This window comes from Cydia strobilella, chromosome 24 (genome assembly GCF_947568885.1).
Source record: "Cydia strobilella chromosome 24, ilCydStro3.1, whole genome shotgun sequence".
In the NCBI taxonomy this organism is placed as follows: domain Eukaryota; kingdom Metazoa; phylum Arthropoda; class Insecta; order Lepidoptera; family Tortricidae; genus Cydia; species Cydia strobilella.
In genome coordinates this window covers 7,412,959-7,430,361 of record NC_086064.1, presented here as the reverse complement: position 1 = coordinate 7,430,361, position 17,403 = coordinate 7,412,959, and the positions used below count along the sequence as shown (strand labels likewise).

The following is a 17,403-nucleotide window of genomic DNA, read 5'->3' as shown; positions in this document are numbered from 1 at the left end:
TAACTCATGTAAGTGAATTTTAATATTCTTATGAGTAATAAAATTCTTTAAACCTACATGTTTTAGTTTTATCACTTATTTAACTTATTTTAGGTACCTATATCTGCCTCTATCTGCATGCCATTTGTCGTAACGTTGACAGGTACCGCGTTAGCAGTGTTGACAGGTTTAGTGTTGACAGGTACGGCGTTGGCAGTGCTGACAGGTTTGGTGTGGGGATTCAGAGCGCGGCCGGTGTTTTCCAATTTCACGTTGTCCATTGTTACTGGTGTTAGTTTTCTCTGAAAGAATGACAGTAAGTAATTAATATGAAATTGAAATAAAACTATGAAAACGGATTATATCGCGTATATTGAATTTATAATACACCCCGACGTTTCGAACCCTTTACAGCGTTCGTGGTCAACGGGTGACTGAAGAAAAGCTACAATATGCAAAAATACTCACATACAAAAATAATAAACCATAATAAACTATAAACTTTAAGGCTGGTTGTAAATGCAAAATCTGGTTGTAAAGGCTAATATGTTCCATGTTGACCCATGTTCTTTCACTGATATGTGTTAAAATTGTTAAATAATAAACGAAACCGTCAACGCCACCTAGCCGAGAATAGGACAAGGTGTAGGCGCCATCTGTCTGAGAATCATTTTTTATTTATTTCAGAGGCACGTTTTTTCCTTAAGGGGGCCACTGACTATCAGTTCGCCGGACGATACAGGCCTGTCAGTTAGAACAAAAATTTGACAGTTCCGAACAACTGACAGGCCGATATCGTCCGGCGGACTGATAGTCAGTGGGCCCCTTTAGACTGTATTCATCTTATACGTATTATAGGTCTTTGACAATACTAATGAAATCAAATTATAGGTCCAATAAGCATTGATATGAGGTAAAATATCTTTATTTATGGAATCAGGAGTAATCCATTTACAAACGAATTTTCTTAATCAATCGTACAATAAATGCATACTAGTATAATACAAATGCGAAAGTGTGTGTCTGTCTGTCTGTTACCTCTTCACACTTAAACCACCGCTCAACCGATTTAGTTGAAATTTGGTATAGAGATAGTTTGAGTCCCGGGGAAGGACATAGGGTAGTTTTTATCCCAGAAGTCATCCTTTAAGGGGGTGAAAAGGGGGTGGAAGTGTGTATGGGGAATTGATAAAAAGCAGATTGGATAAAAAATAAGCTACCCAAATTACTATCTCCACGCAGACGAAATCGCGGGTAAAAGCTAGTAAAAAATACATTTCCAATTCCAAGTATATGTACTTTGAAAATGAGGGCCAAAACGTATCACTTTCAACCCTTATCATAAATAAATGATGACACACTTTCAGAGCATGGGGCGAGTCCGACTCGCACTTGTCCGGTTTTTTTCTGAAATTCCGATAAGTTTTGGTGGATAGATAGTTCCCTATTCTGTGTAAAAAATAAGCGTAATTTCACCGTATGAGCTAAAAATTCCCTAACTGACAAGGAACGGTACCCAACCGTCCGGCTCCGATTTGATTTATTTTTAGGGTTCCGTACCCAAAGGGTAAAAACGTGACCCTATTACTAAAACTCCGCTGTCCGTCTGTCCGTGTCTGTCCGTCTGTCTGTCTGTCACCAGGCTGTATCGCATGAACCGTGATAAACAGTTGAAATTTTCACAGATGATGTATTTCTGTTGCCGCTATAACAACAAATACTAAAAATAGAATAATATAAATATTTAAATGGGGCTCCCATACAACAAACGTGATTTTTTTGCTGTAATTTCCGTAATGGTACGGAACCCTTCGTGCGCGAGTCCGACTCGCACTTGGTCGGTTTTTATATATGTTATAGTAGTCTAAAATAACACACGTATTTTTTTTAGCTACCCAAACTCAACCTACTCGGAGAAATTGGCCTCCATATTACTGAAAATCGCTAATTAATTACTGGTTTGAATATATGTTAAAGAACATGAAAAAATAATACACACGTGTTTTGTTATTTTGGCTCACTCAAATTAAAAAAATAAAAAACTTCAAAGTTTCATACTTCTCATCGTTTCACTCGACCTTCACTTTGGTTTTAGGTATTTTATAAGTTTTTTTTATCATGAAAACTGAAAACTTCACTATAGTGAAGAATGTTGTCCTGGTTGTTAACCGGTTTGGACATCAAGTCTAATATTTTAAAACATTAAAGATCCTAAAAGTGTACATTTGAATACCCTGTTAGGCGGTATCGTGGTGAACGCGGAGCTGTAGGCGCGCACGCGCAGCAACGTGTGGCCAGCGCCGGGCGGGTGACGTGAACACGGTAGTGACTAAAAGGGGAAGTAAGTGAAATGATGAGAAGTATGTAACATTGAAGTGTGTTTTATTAGGGTAAAAACGGGAGCCTATTACTAAGACTCCTCTGTCCGTCTATCCGTCTGTCTGTCCATCTGCCTGTCACCAGGCTGTATCTCATCAACCGTGATAGCTAGACAGTTGAAATTTTCACAGATGATGTATTTCTGTTGCCGCTATAACAACAAATACTATAAAGGAACCCTCGGTGGGCGAGACAGACTAGTACTTGTCCGGTTTTTTTTTGTAAAATATGAGTGAGTCATAACGAAACACGTGTCCATTATTTTTTCATGTTCTAATATAATCAAACCAGCAATTAACTAGCAATTTGCTTAAACAAAACTTGACAAAAGTTAGAGGGTTTTGTCACTTTTCAGTACTTTGGAGCAGGGCTCGGAACCGGTATTTTTTTAAACCCCGAAATAGCCCAATATTTTGATTTTTTTTATGCTCATTACGTAGGACTGAATCATGTATTTAGGAAACAATTTTGCATTATTAAAACGTCCCATTAAAAATTAAATTATAAACAAAAGAACGAAAAAGAACGTAATAATACCGGTATTATTGTATGGAGCAAATACCGGTTTCCGACCCCTGCTTTGGAGGCCAATTTCTCCCAGTAGTTTGTTTGGGTAGCTAAAAAAAAAATGTCTGTTATTTTAGACTACTCTATAACATATATAAAAATAAATCAAATCGGAGCCGGACAGTTGGGTACCCTTCCTTGTCAGTGAAATAATTTTTAGATCATGCGGTGAAATTACGCTTATTATTTAAACAGAATCTATCTATCTATCCACCAAAACTTCTCGGAATTTCAGAAAATATGACAAAGAAATTAAAATAGGCCTCAGTGACATTTGCATCGATTTTTCCAATGAGTTACGAAATATAGGTATGGCATTTTAAAAGCTCAACGGAAAATTACTTAGTACATATAGGTATGTGTGGCGCCAGCTTCGGCCGCGACTAACTGGCCAACTTGCTCGGTCTGGCGCCGTTGACGCGCGCTGTGCGGACCCTCAACATAACGGCGGAAAATATTGACATATTCACATGTTCTCTGAATGAATTCACAAAATCAGCATTGTATATATTATGTTATAGACGTGATGACATACTCTAGATATTTGTTATTAATAGTTACACTATTGTCTTAGGTTTACCTGTAAAAATGTGTGGAAAAAAAAAAAAAAAATTTTTTTGTACCAAATTGGGAATTCGTATATGTATATATATTAATTTTGTATTTTTTTTCAAACCAGCCAAATATTATCTAAGGGCATTAGTTTTTATCGAAAATCCATCAACTTTAGGGTTATTTCTACTCAGAATCACGAAGACTATCGATTTAAAAAATGTGTCCCCGAAAATTTTACAGCTTTGTGATGTATTTTGACATACATTTTGTATGGACCGTCACAAAACTGACACCCAAAATTTGTATGAAAAACTGTGGACACTTTTTTTTCTTGGTCTCATTCAATAGTACTCGTGATTCCGAGTGAAAATAATACAAAAGTTGATGGTGTTTCGAAAAAAAAATGGCAATTTTTTTCTTAAAAACCCCGTAAATTTAATAAAAAAATGAAAATCGAGAACAGAATAGAAATCTGCACACTTCATTTAATAGTTATAAATATAAACACGTTTAGTTTAAGAAAATTTATTATAAAACTTACTTTCGTTTGAACTATATCCGATGTAGAACTGAACTAAGTATTTTAAGTTCGTTGCGACGCTTGAATCTAATTTAAATTTTAAAAACCGGAGTTTAAATAAAATAAAAAAAACCACTGGTTAGAAGGTACTTCAATTCAATATTACGTATGATTAAAAATAACGGAATTAAATCAAATAAGTGATGATCCTGTGATCCTGATGGTAAATATTAATAGTTTCTTATTTTAAATATACTTACGAATACAAAGACACATAACAACAAGTACAACTTCATTTTTTTAATTTTTGAGCGTCACAATGCGTTTATATCAAGGAATACTTATTTACCAGAATGATCACTGTGTATTTTTCTAAATTGGGGGTAGCCTTAAAAATCTGATTCGCCACCTAAGTTTAAGGAGACTTGAAAACGAAGTGATTAAAAGTAAATTAGCTGTTTCGAGGTTTATTAGTCATAAATGACTATTGTAATTATGGAACAAAAGAATATATTATGAGGTATTTTTCCGCATGCAGGTCCTGATAGGTAAGAATCATCGTGACCTCATTTGGACCTCATTCAATAATTATAAGGTCTTGTATCCACGATCGTATTTTTTTTACACCACGGTTTCGCAGTAGGCTTCTATAAAGTTTGCAATAAATTGCATGCGATTTTAAATAATTGCATGTACTTAACATTCTGACAAAAAAGAGAAAAAATAAAAAGTGGCAACACTTTAGTGTCGTCCCGTTTTTCTTAGATTGTTTGAAAGGGTCGACACTACAGTGTTGCCACTTTTTAATTTCTACTCTTTTTGCCAGACTGTAGGAACGAAGAATTAAATCGATCGACCAAAACGGCAATGTATCTCAAATTGCATGCGATTTATCGGTGCCGATTGTATAGTCCATTATCGATAAAATTGGAGTTCGTTAAGACTGCTGCTGTATTTTGTACAAGAAATGGTAAAACTTCAAATTTTTCAATTCTGGATTCATATGAATTTATATTGTCTGGTAAAACAATTTTTTTTCAACAAGGCGGAAAATTTGAAAAACGCTAAAGTTCGATCTTCTATACAAAAAAAATCTCTTTTACTGACCATTTGGTTGGCCATCTTCAGATTCCAGAAAAGTGTCGGGTACGTGACGCAATTTTTAGGGTTCCGTACCCAAAGGGACCCTATTACTAAGACTCCACTGTCCGTCTATCTGTCTGTCCCCTGGCTGTATCTCACGAACCGTGAATACCGGGATAGCTAGACAGTAGAAATTTTCACAGATGATGTATTTCTGTTGCCGCTACAACAACAAATACTAAAAAAAGAATAAAATAGATATTTAAGTGGGCCTCCCATACAACAAACGTGATTTTTTTGCCGTTTTTTTCTGCGTAATTGTACGGAACCCTTCGTGCGCGAGTCCGACTGTCACTTGGCCGGTTTTTTGTATATCGATATACATAGATTACTTACCTCGAACAAGGCAATTTTCTCCGACACCGACCTCTTTCTTGGCCTCTCTTTCTCACTTATTACTTCTACCTCTCTCGGCCTCACGTCATCTAGCAACTCGGACGAATTCATTCTCACAATCATCTTCTTTACTTTTCCTTTCACGGCATCTCCTAAGTCCAACTCTGCTGTAGATTTGGCTCTTTTCATATTTGTGTCTTCATAAGATTTGAGTCTTTTTATTTTTTCTTTTACTGGAAGGAAATCTGCAAGAGCATCTGTGCTTTTCCATTTTTCTTTACTGTGATAATTATTAGCTTTTATTTTATTAATTGGTGCTGGTCTGTTGTTGTCGTCATCTTTAAGAAACTGGCCTTTTGGTTTGTTTTCTTTTTCTATTTTAAGGTCACCTTCTGAATTATCGCTTCTTTCTGATTTATTATAGTTATCATCTTTTCCACTAATATCTGCTAATACAGTACTCTTTGGTTCAATTTCAGTTGGTTCTATATTATTCAGTCTGTCATGATCAAAGTTATCATAAGTGACTGTATTTTCTTTCAAATTTTCTACAACCGTTACTTGTTCCTCGTTATTGTCGACAACTTTAACTGGCTTTACAACATCTATTTCAACAGTTGTATGTTCGTTTGTGTGTACGTCTTTAGGTGGTAGAACATCATGAACTATCTTATTTTCGGTTTTATTGAGTCGAGCATCGTCAAAGTTATCATAAGTGACTGTATTTTCTTTCAAATTTTCTACAACTGTTACTTGCTCTTCGTTATTGTCGACAACTTTAACTGGCTTCATAACATCTATTTCAACAGTTGTATGTTCGTTTGTGTGTACATCTTTAGGCGGTAGAACATCATGAACTATCTTATTTTCGGTTTTATTGAGTCGAGCATCGTCAAAGTTATCATAAGTGACTGTATTTTCTTTCAAATTTTCTACAACCGTTGTTAGCTCCTCGTTATTGTCAACAACTTTAACTGGCTTCATAACATCTATTTTAACAGTTGTATGTTCGTTTGTGTGTACGTCTTTAGGCGGTAGAACATCATGAACTATCTTATTTTTGGTTTTATTGAGTCGAGCATCGTCAAAGTTATCATAATTGACTGTATTTTCTTTCAAATTTTCTACAACCGTTGTTTGCTCCTCGTTATTGTCAACAAATTTAACTAGCTTCATAACATCTATTTTAACAGTTGTATGTTCGTTTGTGTGTACGTCTTTAGGCGGTAGAACATCATGAACTATCTTATTTTCGGTTTTATTGAGTCGAGCATCGTCAAAGTTATCATAAGTGACTGTATTTTTTTTCAAATTTTCTACAACCGTTACTTTTTCCTCGTTATTGTCGACAACTTTAACAGGCTTCATAACATCTATTTCAACAGTTGTATGTTCGTTTGTGTGTACGTCTTTAGGTGGTAGAACATCATGAATTATCTTATTTTTGGTTTTATTGAGTCGAGCATCGTCAAAGTTATCATAAGTGACTGTATTTTCTTTCAAATTTTCTACAAACGTTGTTTGACCTTCGTTATTGTCAACAACTTTAACTGGCTTCATAACATCTATTTCAACAGTTGTATGTTCGTTTGTGTGTACGTCTTTAGGCGGTAGAACATCATGAACTATCTTATTTTCGGTTTTATTAAGTCGAGCGTCGTCAAAATTATCATACGTGACTATATTTTCTTTCAAATTCTCAACAACTGGTACTTCTTCTTCATTATTAGTTATGACCTCAACAGGTCTCACGATATCAACAGTAACGATAGTATGTTTGTCTGTCTGTACGCCTCTGGGTTTAAGGACTTCTTGAACTATTTTTGGTGAGTGTTTTACGTCTTCGCTAATAGTTCGTACTGGTTTTGAATATTTGTGTGATGTATTAGGTTTCGGAGGTCCGGGGTCTCCACGCTGAAAATAAAGTAAGATTAATTAATGCCTAACATTTATGCTTTTAGTAAATTCAAATTTAATCTATAATATTTCTCATATCTTACCTCAAACATTGCAATTTTAGAAAGCAATGACTTCTTTTTAGGAATATTGTCTTTTTCTTTCTTTGCATCTATAACTTCTTTATCAAAATTGTTATCAGTGTACTCAGTGGTTGGACTTTCTAACATTGCAATTTTAGAAAGCACTGACTTCTTTTTAGGAATATCGTCTTTTTCTTTTTTTGCATCTATAACTTCTTTATTAAAATTGTTATCAGTGCACTCAGTGGTAGGACTTTCTTGCGAAGTAAGTCTTTTCAGAATTCTACTAACTTTACCCTTAGGTATATCTTCTTCTAATTTAGCTACATTATTTGGTTTTGATTCTTCTTTTGGCGGCTTGTTAATATATTCGGATTTGGTTATTTCTTTAACATTACTTGTATTTTTCAATAAATTATAAGATTTTAAATCATTGTCAGGATATACGATACGATTGATTTTATTGTGATCAGCTGGGTCGTCATTTGTGATTGCTACTTTAATAGAGTCTTCTTCATCTTTTGTAAAAGTTTCTTCAGCTGAATTATTCGGAACATCAGTATTGTTTTCTTCAGATAAATATACATTATCTACTATATTGTGCTTCTTATCTATTGTTGGGATATACATATTATCTTGTATTTGAGAAGGGTGGGTAGGTTTTGTTTGTTTTAACCTAATATCTTCACTATTATATTTCGGTGGCTCTTCAGCAGGTATATCTATAACAGCTACTTTGACAGTTTCTAGCTCAGGCGTAGTCACATTTTGATTTTTTTCTTCAAATGGAATGTTTCGGGTAGATATTCCGAATATTCCAACTTTTACTAGTTCAGAATCTGGAGTTGGAATTGTATTATGATCTGGTATTAGAGGTGGGGATTCCATTCCGAGGTAACGATCTTCATTATTTTCGTCATTATTATTTAGTTCAACAGCATTTTCACTGTCAGCGTTATCAGATAATTGTAATCTATTTTTTTCCGTAACGTCGTGTGCTTTATCAATGTCTTTTATCTTCACCGTACTATTATTGGCATCTTGATCGCCTACTAGAGTTGATTTATTTATTGTACCGGTTTTGAGTGACAATCTTCTTTCGAGTTTTCTGGGTAACTTTACGTCATGAGAACTCCGGCGTCTAAATAACGGTATTTTAGAATATCTCGCCTTATCAATTGGTTCTAATTTAACCTGCTCTATCGGTGGATCGTCATATTGATGAACTATTTCTTCAAATTTAATTTCAAGCTTCTCAGGGTCTTTTACTTTAACTTCCAGGATCTCTTCAGATAGGCTTGCTGCATCATTGTCAACTATTTCATCATAAAGTTTATCAAATTCATCATTTAACTTTTTAATTGAATCTGTTTTGACTGGTTCATCTTTCTTAACTGCGTCATCTTTCTTTGTTATTTTATAGTGATCTTTACCCAAAACCGGTATTCTATCCTGCCTTGTTGCTCTCTTCAGAATAGTTTTAACTGGTGTTTCCTCTTTTGCTTCTTTTACCGGCACACTTTCTGTTTTAGCAGGTCGACCTTCATCTGTTGGAGGATTTTTCTTTGCAACAGGAATTCTGTCTTTCAGTTTGGGTATGGAGGTACGGCGTGGTTTTTCCGGCGCCTGAAATGTAAACAAATACAGGTTTTACTTATGTTGGTACCCATTTTTTCTGTAGATATGATTCGATAGATTTATTTATCTAACAATATAAAATTTAACTTAAAATTACATATGGTGAATACTCATGAATGTATTACTGTTATTGGCAGTTCTTCATATAAATATGAAACTTAACAGTGCTATTTTAGTAATACAACATTGGGTTTGAGGATATCGATGGCGACTGTATACTAGGATGGGTATGGGAATGTATGTTATAAATGTAATAGTTTGGCCCAGGACTGTCTCTGTTCAAACATAGACAAAGAGACTCATACTGTCTTTGTCTTACGCGGGTACTAACATCCAAAAAAAGGGATCAGTATAATTTTCCTACGAATACGATCATTTATTGAAAAAACTATTTTAACATGTCATGTCTTAATACTACTGACTTGACAAGTTGTGTTTGCCAGACTATATATTACTAAAATTCTTGAACAACTTTATTCACCTCTCTTTTACTCTTCTGTGCATTGGCATCTCTTTTCTCCTTCAGCACGCGTTCGGCTGCCGGTTTGAATCTGGACACGGGTATTCTGGTTTGGGGCTTGCTATCACCTGGTGTTGTATTATCTGTAGAAAATAATTGAGTGAATTAAATCTGTTGAATGTTGTTGCAAGCATCCACCATAGGCTACGGTAATCGCCATTAATTTCCATCGGACTGTATGTATTTCTGTTTCGGTAAATACGGTAAACACTAACCATCAGGTGGTTCGTCTGCACGTTTGCCTCCTATATCATAATAGTATTTAATACAATAGTGATATAATGGAGAGCTTTTCAGTCGAGTAGCGTGTTAAGGTCACGAAGCTTGCTGAGTGGCCTTATTGGGTACGAGATTAAAGAAAAGATCAACAAAAATAATACTTTAAACGAGTAGAATCATTTAAGGAAACAAACCAAAAGTATACAGCTAAGATAAAAAATAAAAATAAAAAAAATAAAAAATAAAATTTATTGTCGTAAAATATACAGGTGTTTATAAGTAGGGGATAGTGCTGCCCGGTAAGCAAAATTTGCCTGTGTTGGGCAACACCAAGATACGCGAGCATCCGCGATACCTCCGTACTCGTACGCGCCCCGGCCGCCGGGGCCCGGCGGGTTGGTCAGCGACACCTTCTCGTAACTCATGAGGCCCTGGTACTTGCTCCTTGCTAAATTCAATGTTTAGATAGTTTTTTTCTCGATTTTGGCGAGCTGTGATTCGACAATTTCATTATAGTTGACTAAACCGTTTCAAAATAAATATTATAGTTGAGTTGGGAGCCCATACATTAAAAGTACCCAATTAAAATTTTGTATACGAAATCTTAATTCAACTATTACAGTCGACTAGTAAAAAAAACAATAAATAGTAGGTACAGTCAACCAATTTGATTCCTAGGCCACAATATAACCTTGTCGCTTTAACTAATAGATATATGACATATCTTACGTCACTCAATATTAAACCACACTCAAGGGCCTGACACTCTTTGATAGAGAAAGATAGTCTTATTGCGATTCCTATAAGAGGAAAGAGAAAATAGTGCCATGCTTTGTCCTTATCACCGACCGGGTTTTTTTCATGGTCGGGTTATGGCAGCATAGGTGATGACTAAATACCGAGATTTATAAGAGTAAAAGAGAAAAAGGACTATGCTGCCATACATTAACCTGTCAATACATGAATATGTCTTTCTCTTACCCCTGGTCGCTCGGTTTCATGTCTATAACTACTATACTATGTCTATGGCCACACTGTATGCGTTCTGTGGGCAGCGGTCAGGTCAAACTTTAACTTAAAAGGTTGCTGTCAATGTTGTTCATACATAAATGCGGGTTTGACCTGACCGCTGCTGACCGCAGAACGCATCCCGTGTGGCAAATCCTTAAGATAAACAAATTGATTCATTATGACTGCTTCTATAGTGGCCTAGGAATGAAACTGTTTGAGTGTACCTACCTACATGTACTAAACTATTATACATACTAACCTGTTTTGCCTATAGTAGGTTCGTGTTCACTAGGCGCTCTGATTTGATGCGGTGAGCGTATAACCTCTTCTTCTAAGCCCATGTGGATTGGCTTCTTAACCATGTCCCGTAGATCCACCCATTCTATCTGACCAGTCTGAAATGCAATAATATACACCCTGTAGTACTGAATTAACCCCAAAATACACATTTACCCACCAATTTTAGGGTATAGTAATTTTATTTAAAAAAAATGCCATGTTTTCTGTTCAAATCATAAGCGCGCTCCAGACTACGCGGCGCTAAGCCGCGAACGCGAGTGATTTCGCTGATTAGCGAACTAGACTCCACACTCGCGTTCGCGGCTTCGCGCCGCGATTCTCGTACAAGTGTGGAGGGCCCTATAGGTTACTTAATTAACTAACTTTACTACGGATGCAATATCGAAATTGCGAAAAAAAAGGGTTTAATGTCTCTGTATGATTAAATCTCAATGTTTTAACAAATATTTTTTTGCCATAATAGTTATTTTCGATACAAGTGCGGAAAATAGGGAATTCCGTTTCGAATGCCGTTCCGTTGGCGATAAATTAAAACACGACCGAAGGGAGTGTTTTAAATCGACACGAGTTGCGAATTACCTATTCGCACGTGTATTGAACAACGTTTTACAGTACCTTTACGCACTAGTGCGAGAAAGTAGCACCATATGTACTGTAAAATTGTGTTCACTAGTCCATCTACTGGGCCTTACTGAAAATCAGCGTCGCGGAGTGTGCCATGTTGGCTCACACCGTGACACCAAGCTGAGTAAGGACCATTTAGCGCAACCTCATTCTGTTTAATTATTTCTAGTTTTAGTCTTATGTTATGTTGTGCTAATAAATGCTTTTTCTTTCTTCTTCTTTAAAATAGTTTTTTCTTAGAATAATGCCTTAGCCTTAGCATAATAAATAGATTACAATCGTACATAATTTTATAAAAAATTACAAACGCCGATCGAAAATAAGAATAGTATTTTATACAATCGTGATATAATAAGCTTTTCAGTAGAGTACCGTGTTTAGGCAACTTGCTGAGTTGCCTAAGTGAGGTATGAGATTGAAAAGCTGGATTATATCACTATTGTATACAATACTTTTTCTACGAGTCATCTAAAATAATACTTTTTTTTTTACCATGAAACTTAAATGAAAATTGGTATTCTCTGTAAATAAAAATAGTCGCGTGTTTATGTCTTTTCTATGGGAGCGCGGTGGCACGTGATTGGTCAAATTCTTTTATAATTGACTACAGCGTATCGAAATAAGTCTTGAGTTCCGTCCATACATGAAAAGTACGCAATTATAGTTTGGTATACGAAATCTTAATTCAACCATAACAGTCGAGGAGTAGAAAAATGTATCGGTATGACAATTGACAGCTGCTACGAAAAGTCACGTGACTATTTAAATTTCGATTGGAATTTTCTGTCATCGATTGTCACCGCTAGGCTATCAAACAACTTGTCAGTAGAAAAAGGCGCGAAATTCAAATTTTCTATGGGACTATAACACTTCGCGCCTTTTTTTTAATTTGTCGCTTCTTTCTACTGACGAAAATGGCTTGACAGACTATACTTGGTAAGACAAAGTTTCTTGGTGTGAAATTGTTCCCTAAGTACCGTCAAATGGGGTGAGTAGGGTTCGCGGGGAGAGTTGGGTTAGGAATGGGGAGAGAAGGGATGAAAGGGGGGGAGATGTGTTTTTAAGGCTACTGCAACAAAAATAATGTATTCCAATTTAAAATGGAGCTATAGTAATACTCATAATAAAAAAAAAGATCCAACAATCTTACAAAATCACCTTTGTTTGAAAATCTCACCCCAATTACGAGGGACTACAGGGTGAGGTGGAATTTCCTGTTTATCGTCAAAGTTATGAAATGGAACTACCCAAAATAAGATAAGAACTAGAATACAAACGTCCGGAATTCTTATTATACATATAAGTACACCATTCAGTTTGCATACGTAAAAATAAAATGTTATCGAGGTTTGAATGTCAGTTTTGCTCCTACTCACCCCATTTTAAGGTACTTACCTACTTATAAAGATAAAGAGATGAAGATAGTTTATTATTCAAGTCAAGTAGGCATATTACAATGCGATATAATTATTATACATAGGACCAAGCAAAAAAAGAATCATTATTTGGGTATTTAGGTGTTATGTTTATGTTTATATTAAGTACATGTGTTTTCTATCGTAGATTCGTAAGTTTTGAGCCGATTTTGATGAATGATATCCATGATTTGGGGGCTAGACTTCATTTTCCTTACAATAAAAAAAGAAATGTAAGTACTAGTTGTACTTGGTTATGTTAAAACTATTTAATTATTTATACGAGGGGCACTCCTTATGGTAAAAATAAAACATTAACTTCTTTTCACTCTTTATTCATCAATATTTATACTCAAACCGCTGAACCTGAGTAACAACAGTCTTCCCCGGTTTTACCTCTTTCTTAAACAAATGTTGATACTGGACAGAAATATCCTCTGTCACTGTCTTTTTCTGGAACCTCAAGCCTTCTTTACCGAAATTGGATTCCACAGTTTTAACAGTAATGACGGGCGCGTAAGTTTCGACCGTATCCCCTTGTTTTAAGGTTAGTTTTCCGTCACTTACGTTTTGGACTGTTTCGAGTCTTGGCTTGGTTTCAACGGTTGGTTTCGAAGCTTCTCGTAGTTTCTGTTGCCTTGGTACTTCGCTTTCGATGTCTGATGGCCGTAGGTCTTTTATTTTGAGTGTATGCTTCTCCATTTTTGGTCTGTAAGAAATAGCTTAGATCTGAATCCTACTGATGACACATACTAGTATACAGGGTGGCTAAAAAATAAGTGCATTCCCGTTGCCAGGGAGGTTATTGGGATTATACTGAGCAACTTCCCCGAAATAGAGAAAAAAAAAATTGGCAGTTTCATACATTTCGCCTGGTCCATTTTCTATGGGAGGGTTTTTGGGCTCCTATTATTGGGCGGTTTGCCCTTCGGGCATCTGAAGCTACCTAACGAACCTAAAATCCGTGAAAACTTTACACTGGGGAAAAAAGCGTAGGTTGTAGGTTAGGCTTGTTAGGTAGCTTCAGATGCCCGAAGGGCAAACCGCTCAAAAGCTAGTTAAGTTGAGATGGAAATGTTTTTTGAATTACAAAAGCACCAATTTTTTTTCCCCTCACTAGCTCGGAAAGCCGTCTTTTATCCTTTAAAACAAGCGGGGAAAAACGCATTTTATCCACTAGTGGGGAAAGTAATTTGACCTTGGATGGAGCTTGTTTAAGTAGCTTGACAGATAACAAAACGTAAAACGCTCATAATAATGGTTCGTTCGATATTAACTATCATTAAATAAATGGTTTGAGAATCTAATAAAAAATACCAGATTTAGCTTTATTTAATGATTTTAAGTCATAAACCTTAAAATTCCATAATAAACGTTTGTTTTTTAATAATTATGTTAAATATAATTCTGAACGCACAAGTTAAGTCGATGCAATTTCAAAACGCATCATTGACATTTCATACGTCAGAAATGTCAACATTGTCAACAAAAAATTTACTTAAAAACTTCTTACGTAAAAGTACAGAATTTCCAGAGTTTTTTGTTATAATATCGTAAAAAAATGAGTGATTCCAGTTGATGAAGATGATCTAACGCCTGTGGATGTTGCACTTTCCTCGCTATAGTGAGAGGAAAAGTTTTGTGTTACACACGGGTGCAAATGTATTTTACTTCTCGTGTGTTAAAACACTCGCTACGCTCAGGATTCTATTTAAGAACCTCTCGCTTCGCTCGTGGTTCAACTATAGAATCCTTTCACTTGCTTGTGTTTTAATTCCACACTCGCGGGTAAAATACAACTTTGCACCCTTGTATAACAAATAACTATTTCACTTGCTAGTTAATTTTTTGACAGTTATACATTTAAACTTTAGCACGTTATATCAATTAAGCGTTTTGTCCATCACCCCTTGTGTCTGCATTTTGAGATGTGTACCATTTGTCACTAAACCATTGTGACCACGATGATGTGTACATTTTGACACTAAGCCATTACAACGTTTATACTTTTTGCCACATAGACAGCCCGGTCCGTATGGACATTTTGACACGACAGCCCGGTCCGTATGGACATTTTGACACGTTGACTGCCCATTTCCGGAATGCTGTGGCTGACAGTTGTTTGCGCTCAGAAATATTCAATGAAATATATTTTCTTGGAAAAAGTTATCCTGAGCTAATTTTAGGTACAGGTGAACAGACTTTAATCCTTATAACCTTGCTCCTTGATAACATTAATGAGGGTTTTTCGTGATTTCGTGGTTGGTCCCATAGTAAAAGTTGCTCAGTATAATAACAAAACCTCCCTGGCAACGGGAATGCACACGTTTTAGCCACCCTGTATATTCCCTAGAAGCAACACTGATTTTCGATTGGAAATGGACCAGCTAATATTATAAATAAATACCTAGATTACTATATTATGTACCTAATTAATGTCACCTAGTTGAAACGTCGGAAAAAAGGTAATAGTTATTTGTGCAACAAGAGAGGAAAGTTGGTTTTTCTTGCGAGTGTTTATTTTGAGTCCCGAGAAAGCGAAAGATTCTAAGGTAGAATCTTGAGCGTAGCGAGGGACTCAAAAACACGAGATGTAAAATAACTTTGCTCTCGTGTTGCACAAATAATTTTTCACCTCAGTAGTGAGAACATATTAAAGGTTAAAATGTATTTCGAATTACACAGAATAAACAGAAAAAAAAAGTATTATAATATGTACGATACGATACGATACGGGACGGGACCGGACCGGACCGGACCGGACCGTACCGTACCGTACCGTACCGTACCGTACCGTACCGTACCGTACCATACCATATTTTTTTTTTAATAAAAGTATGAAGTTCATGGCCTTCACTAGATTAAAAAGCTACATGGAGTGAGGGAAAGTCGCACTTTCCTCACTCCAGGGAGTGACGAAAGTAGGCTTGTTGGAGCTGCTGAGGTGAAAAATAATAAAATTTAATCGCGTTAGAGCCACATTAATCATTAATTATGTGTACAAAACGCGAGAGTTTAAAGTCTTATTATCTACCTAATATTTGAAAAGTTCTTGTATGTCTATTTGAATGTTTCCTTTGAGCAAAATGAGCTAACTTAAGGTTTTAAGGCACTTTCCCTCCAGGGGCCATACATTCGTTCCACACTGTATGTATACCATACTTACTTACACATACACGATAGTTATTTGATTTATAAGGGGGCAGAGTTGTGTCTTATTAGGTATCTGTGCATGTTAGTTTTTACACGACTGCCCAAAAAAAGGAGTGTATTGTTTTTATGTTATATATAAGGATTACTGTTTAAGCTGCTAATTATTTTGTTCAGGTGCATGATTCCATTTTGTTATTGAGCGCTTCAATCGCCAACAAACTGGTTACAGTTTGGCGATGCATAAATTTTGTTTGTAAGCATGTACCCTTTGTGTAAATAAAAAAAAAAGTTGTTGTTCAACTCCTCGTGTAAACACGTTATATTGATACCCTAGCAAGCGCGAAATTCCAAAATTATACCATGATCGTAACGTGGTTCGAAAATCTTGAGCGTTCCGAGAGTTAAACAAATTTTGCTACCGAGTGAAACAACATTTTTCACCACACTAAAGCACGAAAAATACTAACTGTAAAACTTTACTAATCAAATCCAAATAAATACCTGATGTAGGTATTTAATAAGCCAATGAGGACACCACTCAAAATTTGCGTCTGATAACTTTGCCACTCTTGTGGATAAAATTCAACTTTATCATCAGTTTAAGAATAATAAAGAAAGCCTTTACGAACTGATGTGGTGAACAATACATAATTCAACTTATAGGTAATGGGTTGAGAACTCTTTAAGACGATTAATTTATAATTAATTATACTTACTCTTTCACTAGGAACTTCAGTAGCCGACTGTGTCCAATATCCATTAAATTATCAATAGATAAGCACGTTGCACTCTTATCATTATGATTATTACTTAAAAGATATTTAATTTATTATTTAGTTAAATTGATCATAACTTGATTGATTGATTGATTGAAATAAAACAGTCACGCTATTAGTAAGAATACCTGTACAGACAATGAAGGTAGTTACAGTCACGGACTTTAATTGTTGAGCCATTCAGGTTCACTTTACATTGGACATTTCATACTGTTAGTAATTGACCACCAAATTAGCTTGAACCCTAAATGGCCCGAAACGGGACCCTATTACTAAAACTCCGCTGCCC

At 35.7% G+C, this 17,403-nt stretch overlaps 1 protein-coding gene across 1 annotated transcript in view; it reads right to left on the bottom strand.

Annotated features, from left to right (window-relative positions):
- LOC134752511 (uncharacterized) overlaps positions 1-17,181 on the bottom strand; it is a 32,195-nt gene extending 15,014 nt beyond the window's left edge. The window contains exons 1-7 of the mRNA XM_063688205.1: positions 17,055-17,181; positions 13,753-13,894; positions 11,106-11,241; positions 9,578-9,699; positions 7,435-9,084; positions 5,480-7,393; positions 98-281 (exon numbers count right to left, since the gene is read on the bottom strand). Of these exons, the coding sequence (XP_063544275.1) occupies positions 98-281; positions 5,480-7,393; positions 7,435-9,084; positions 9,578-9,699; positions 11,106-11,241; positions 13,753-13,894; positions 17,055-17,098 (4,192 nt within the window). The 5' untranslated portion in view covers positions 17,099-17,181. The remainder of the gene's footprint in view (positions 1-97; positions 282-5,479; positions 7,394-7,434; positions 9,085-9,577; positions 9,700-11,105; positions 11,242-13,752; positions 13,895-17,054) is intronic.
- Positions 17,182-17,403: the final 222 nt, after the last annotated feature.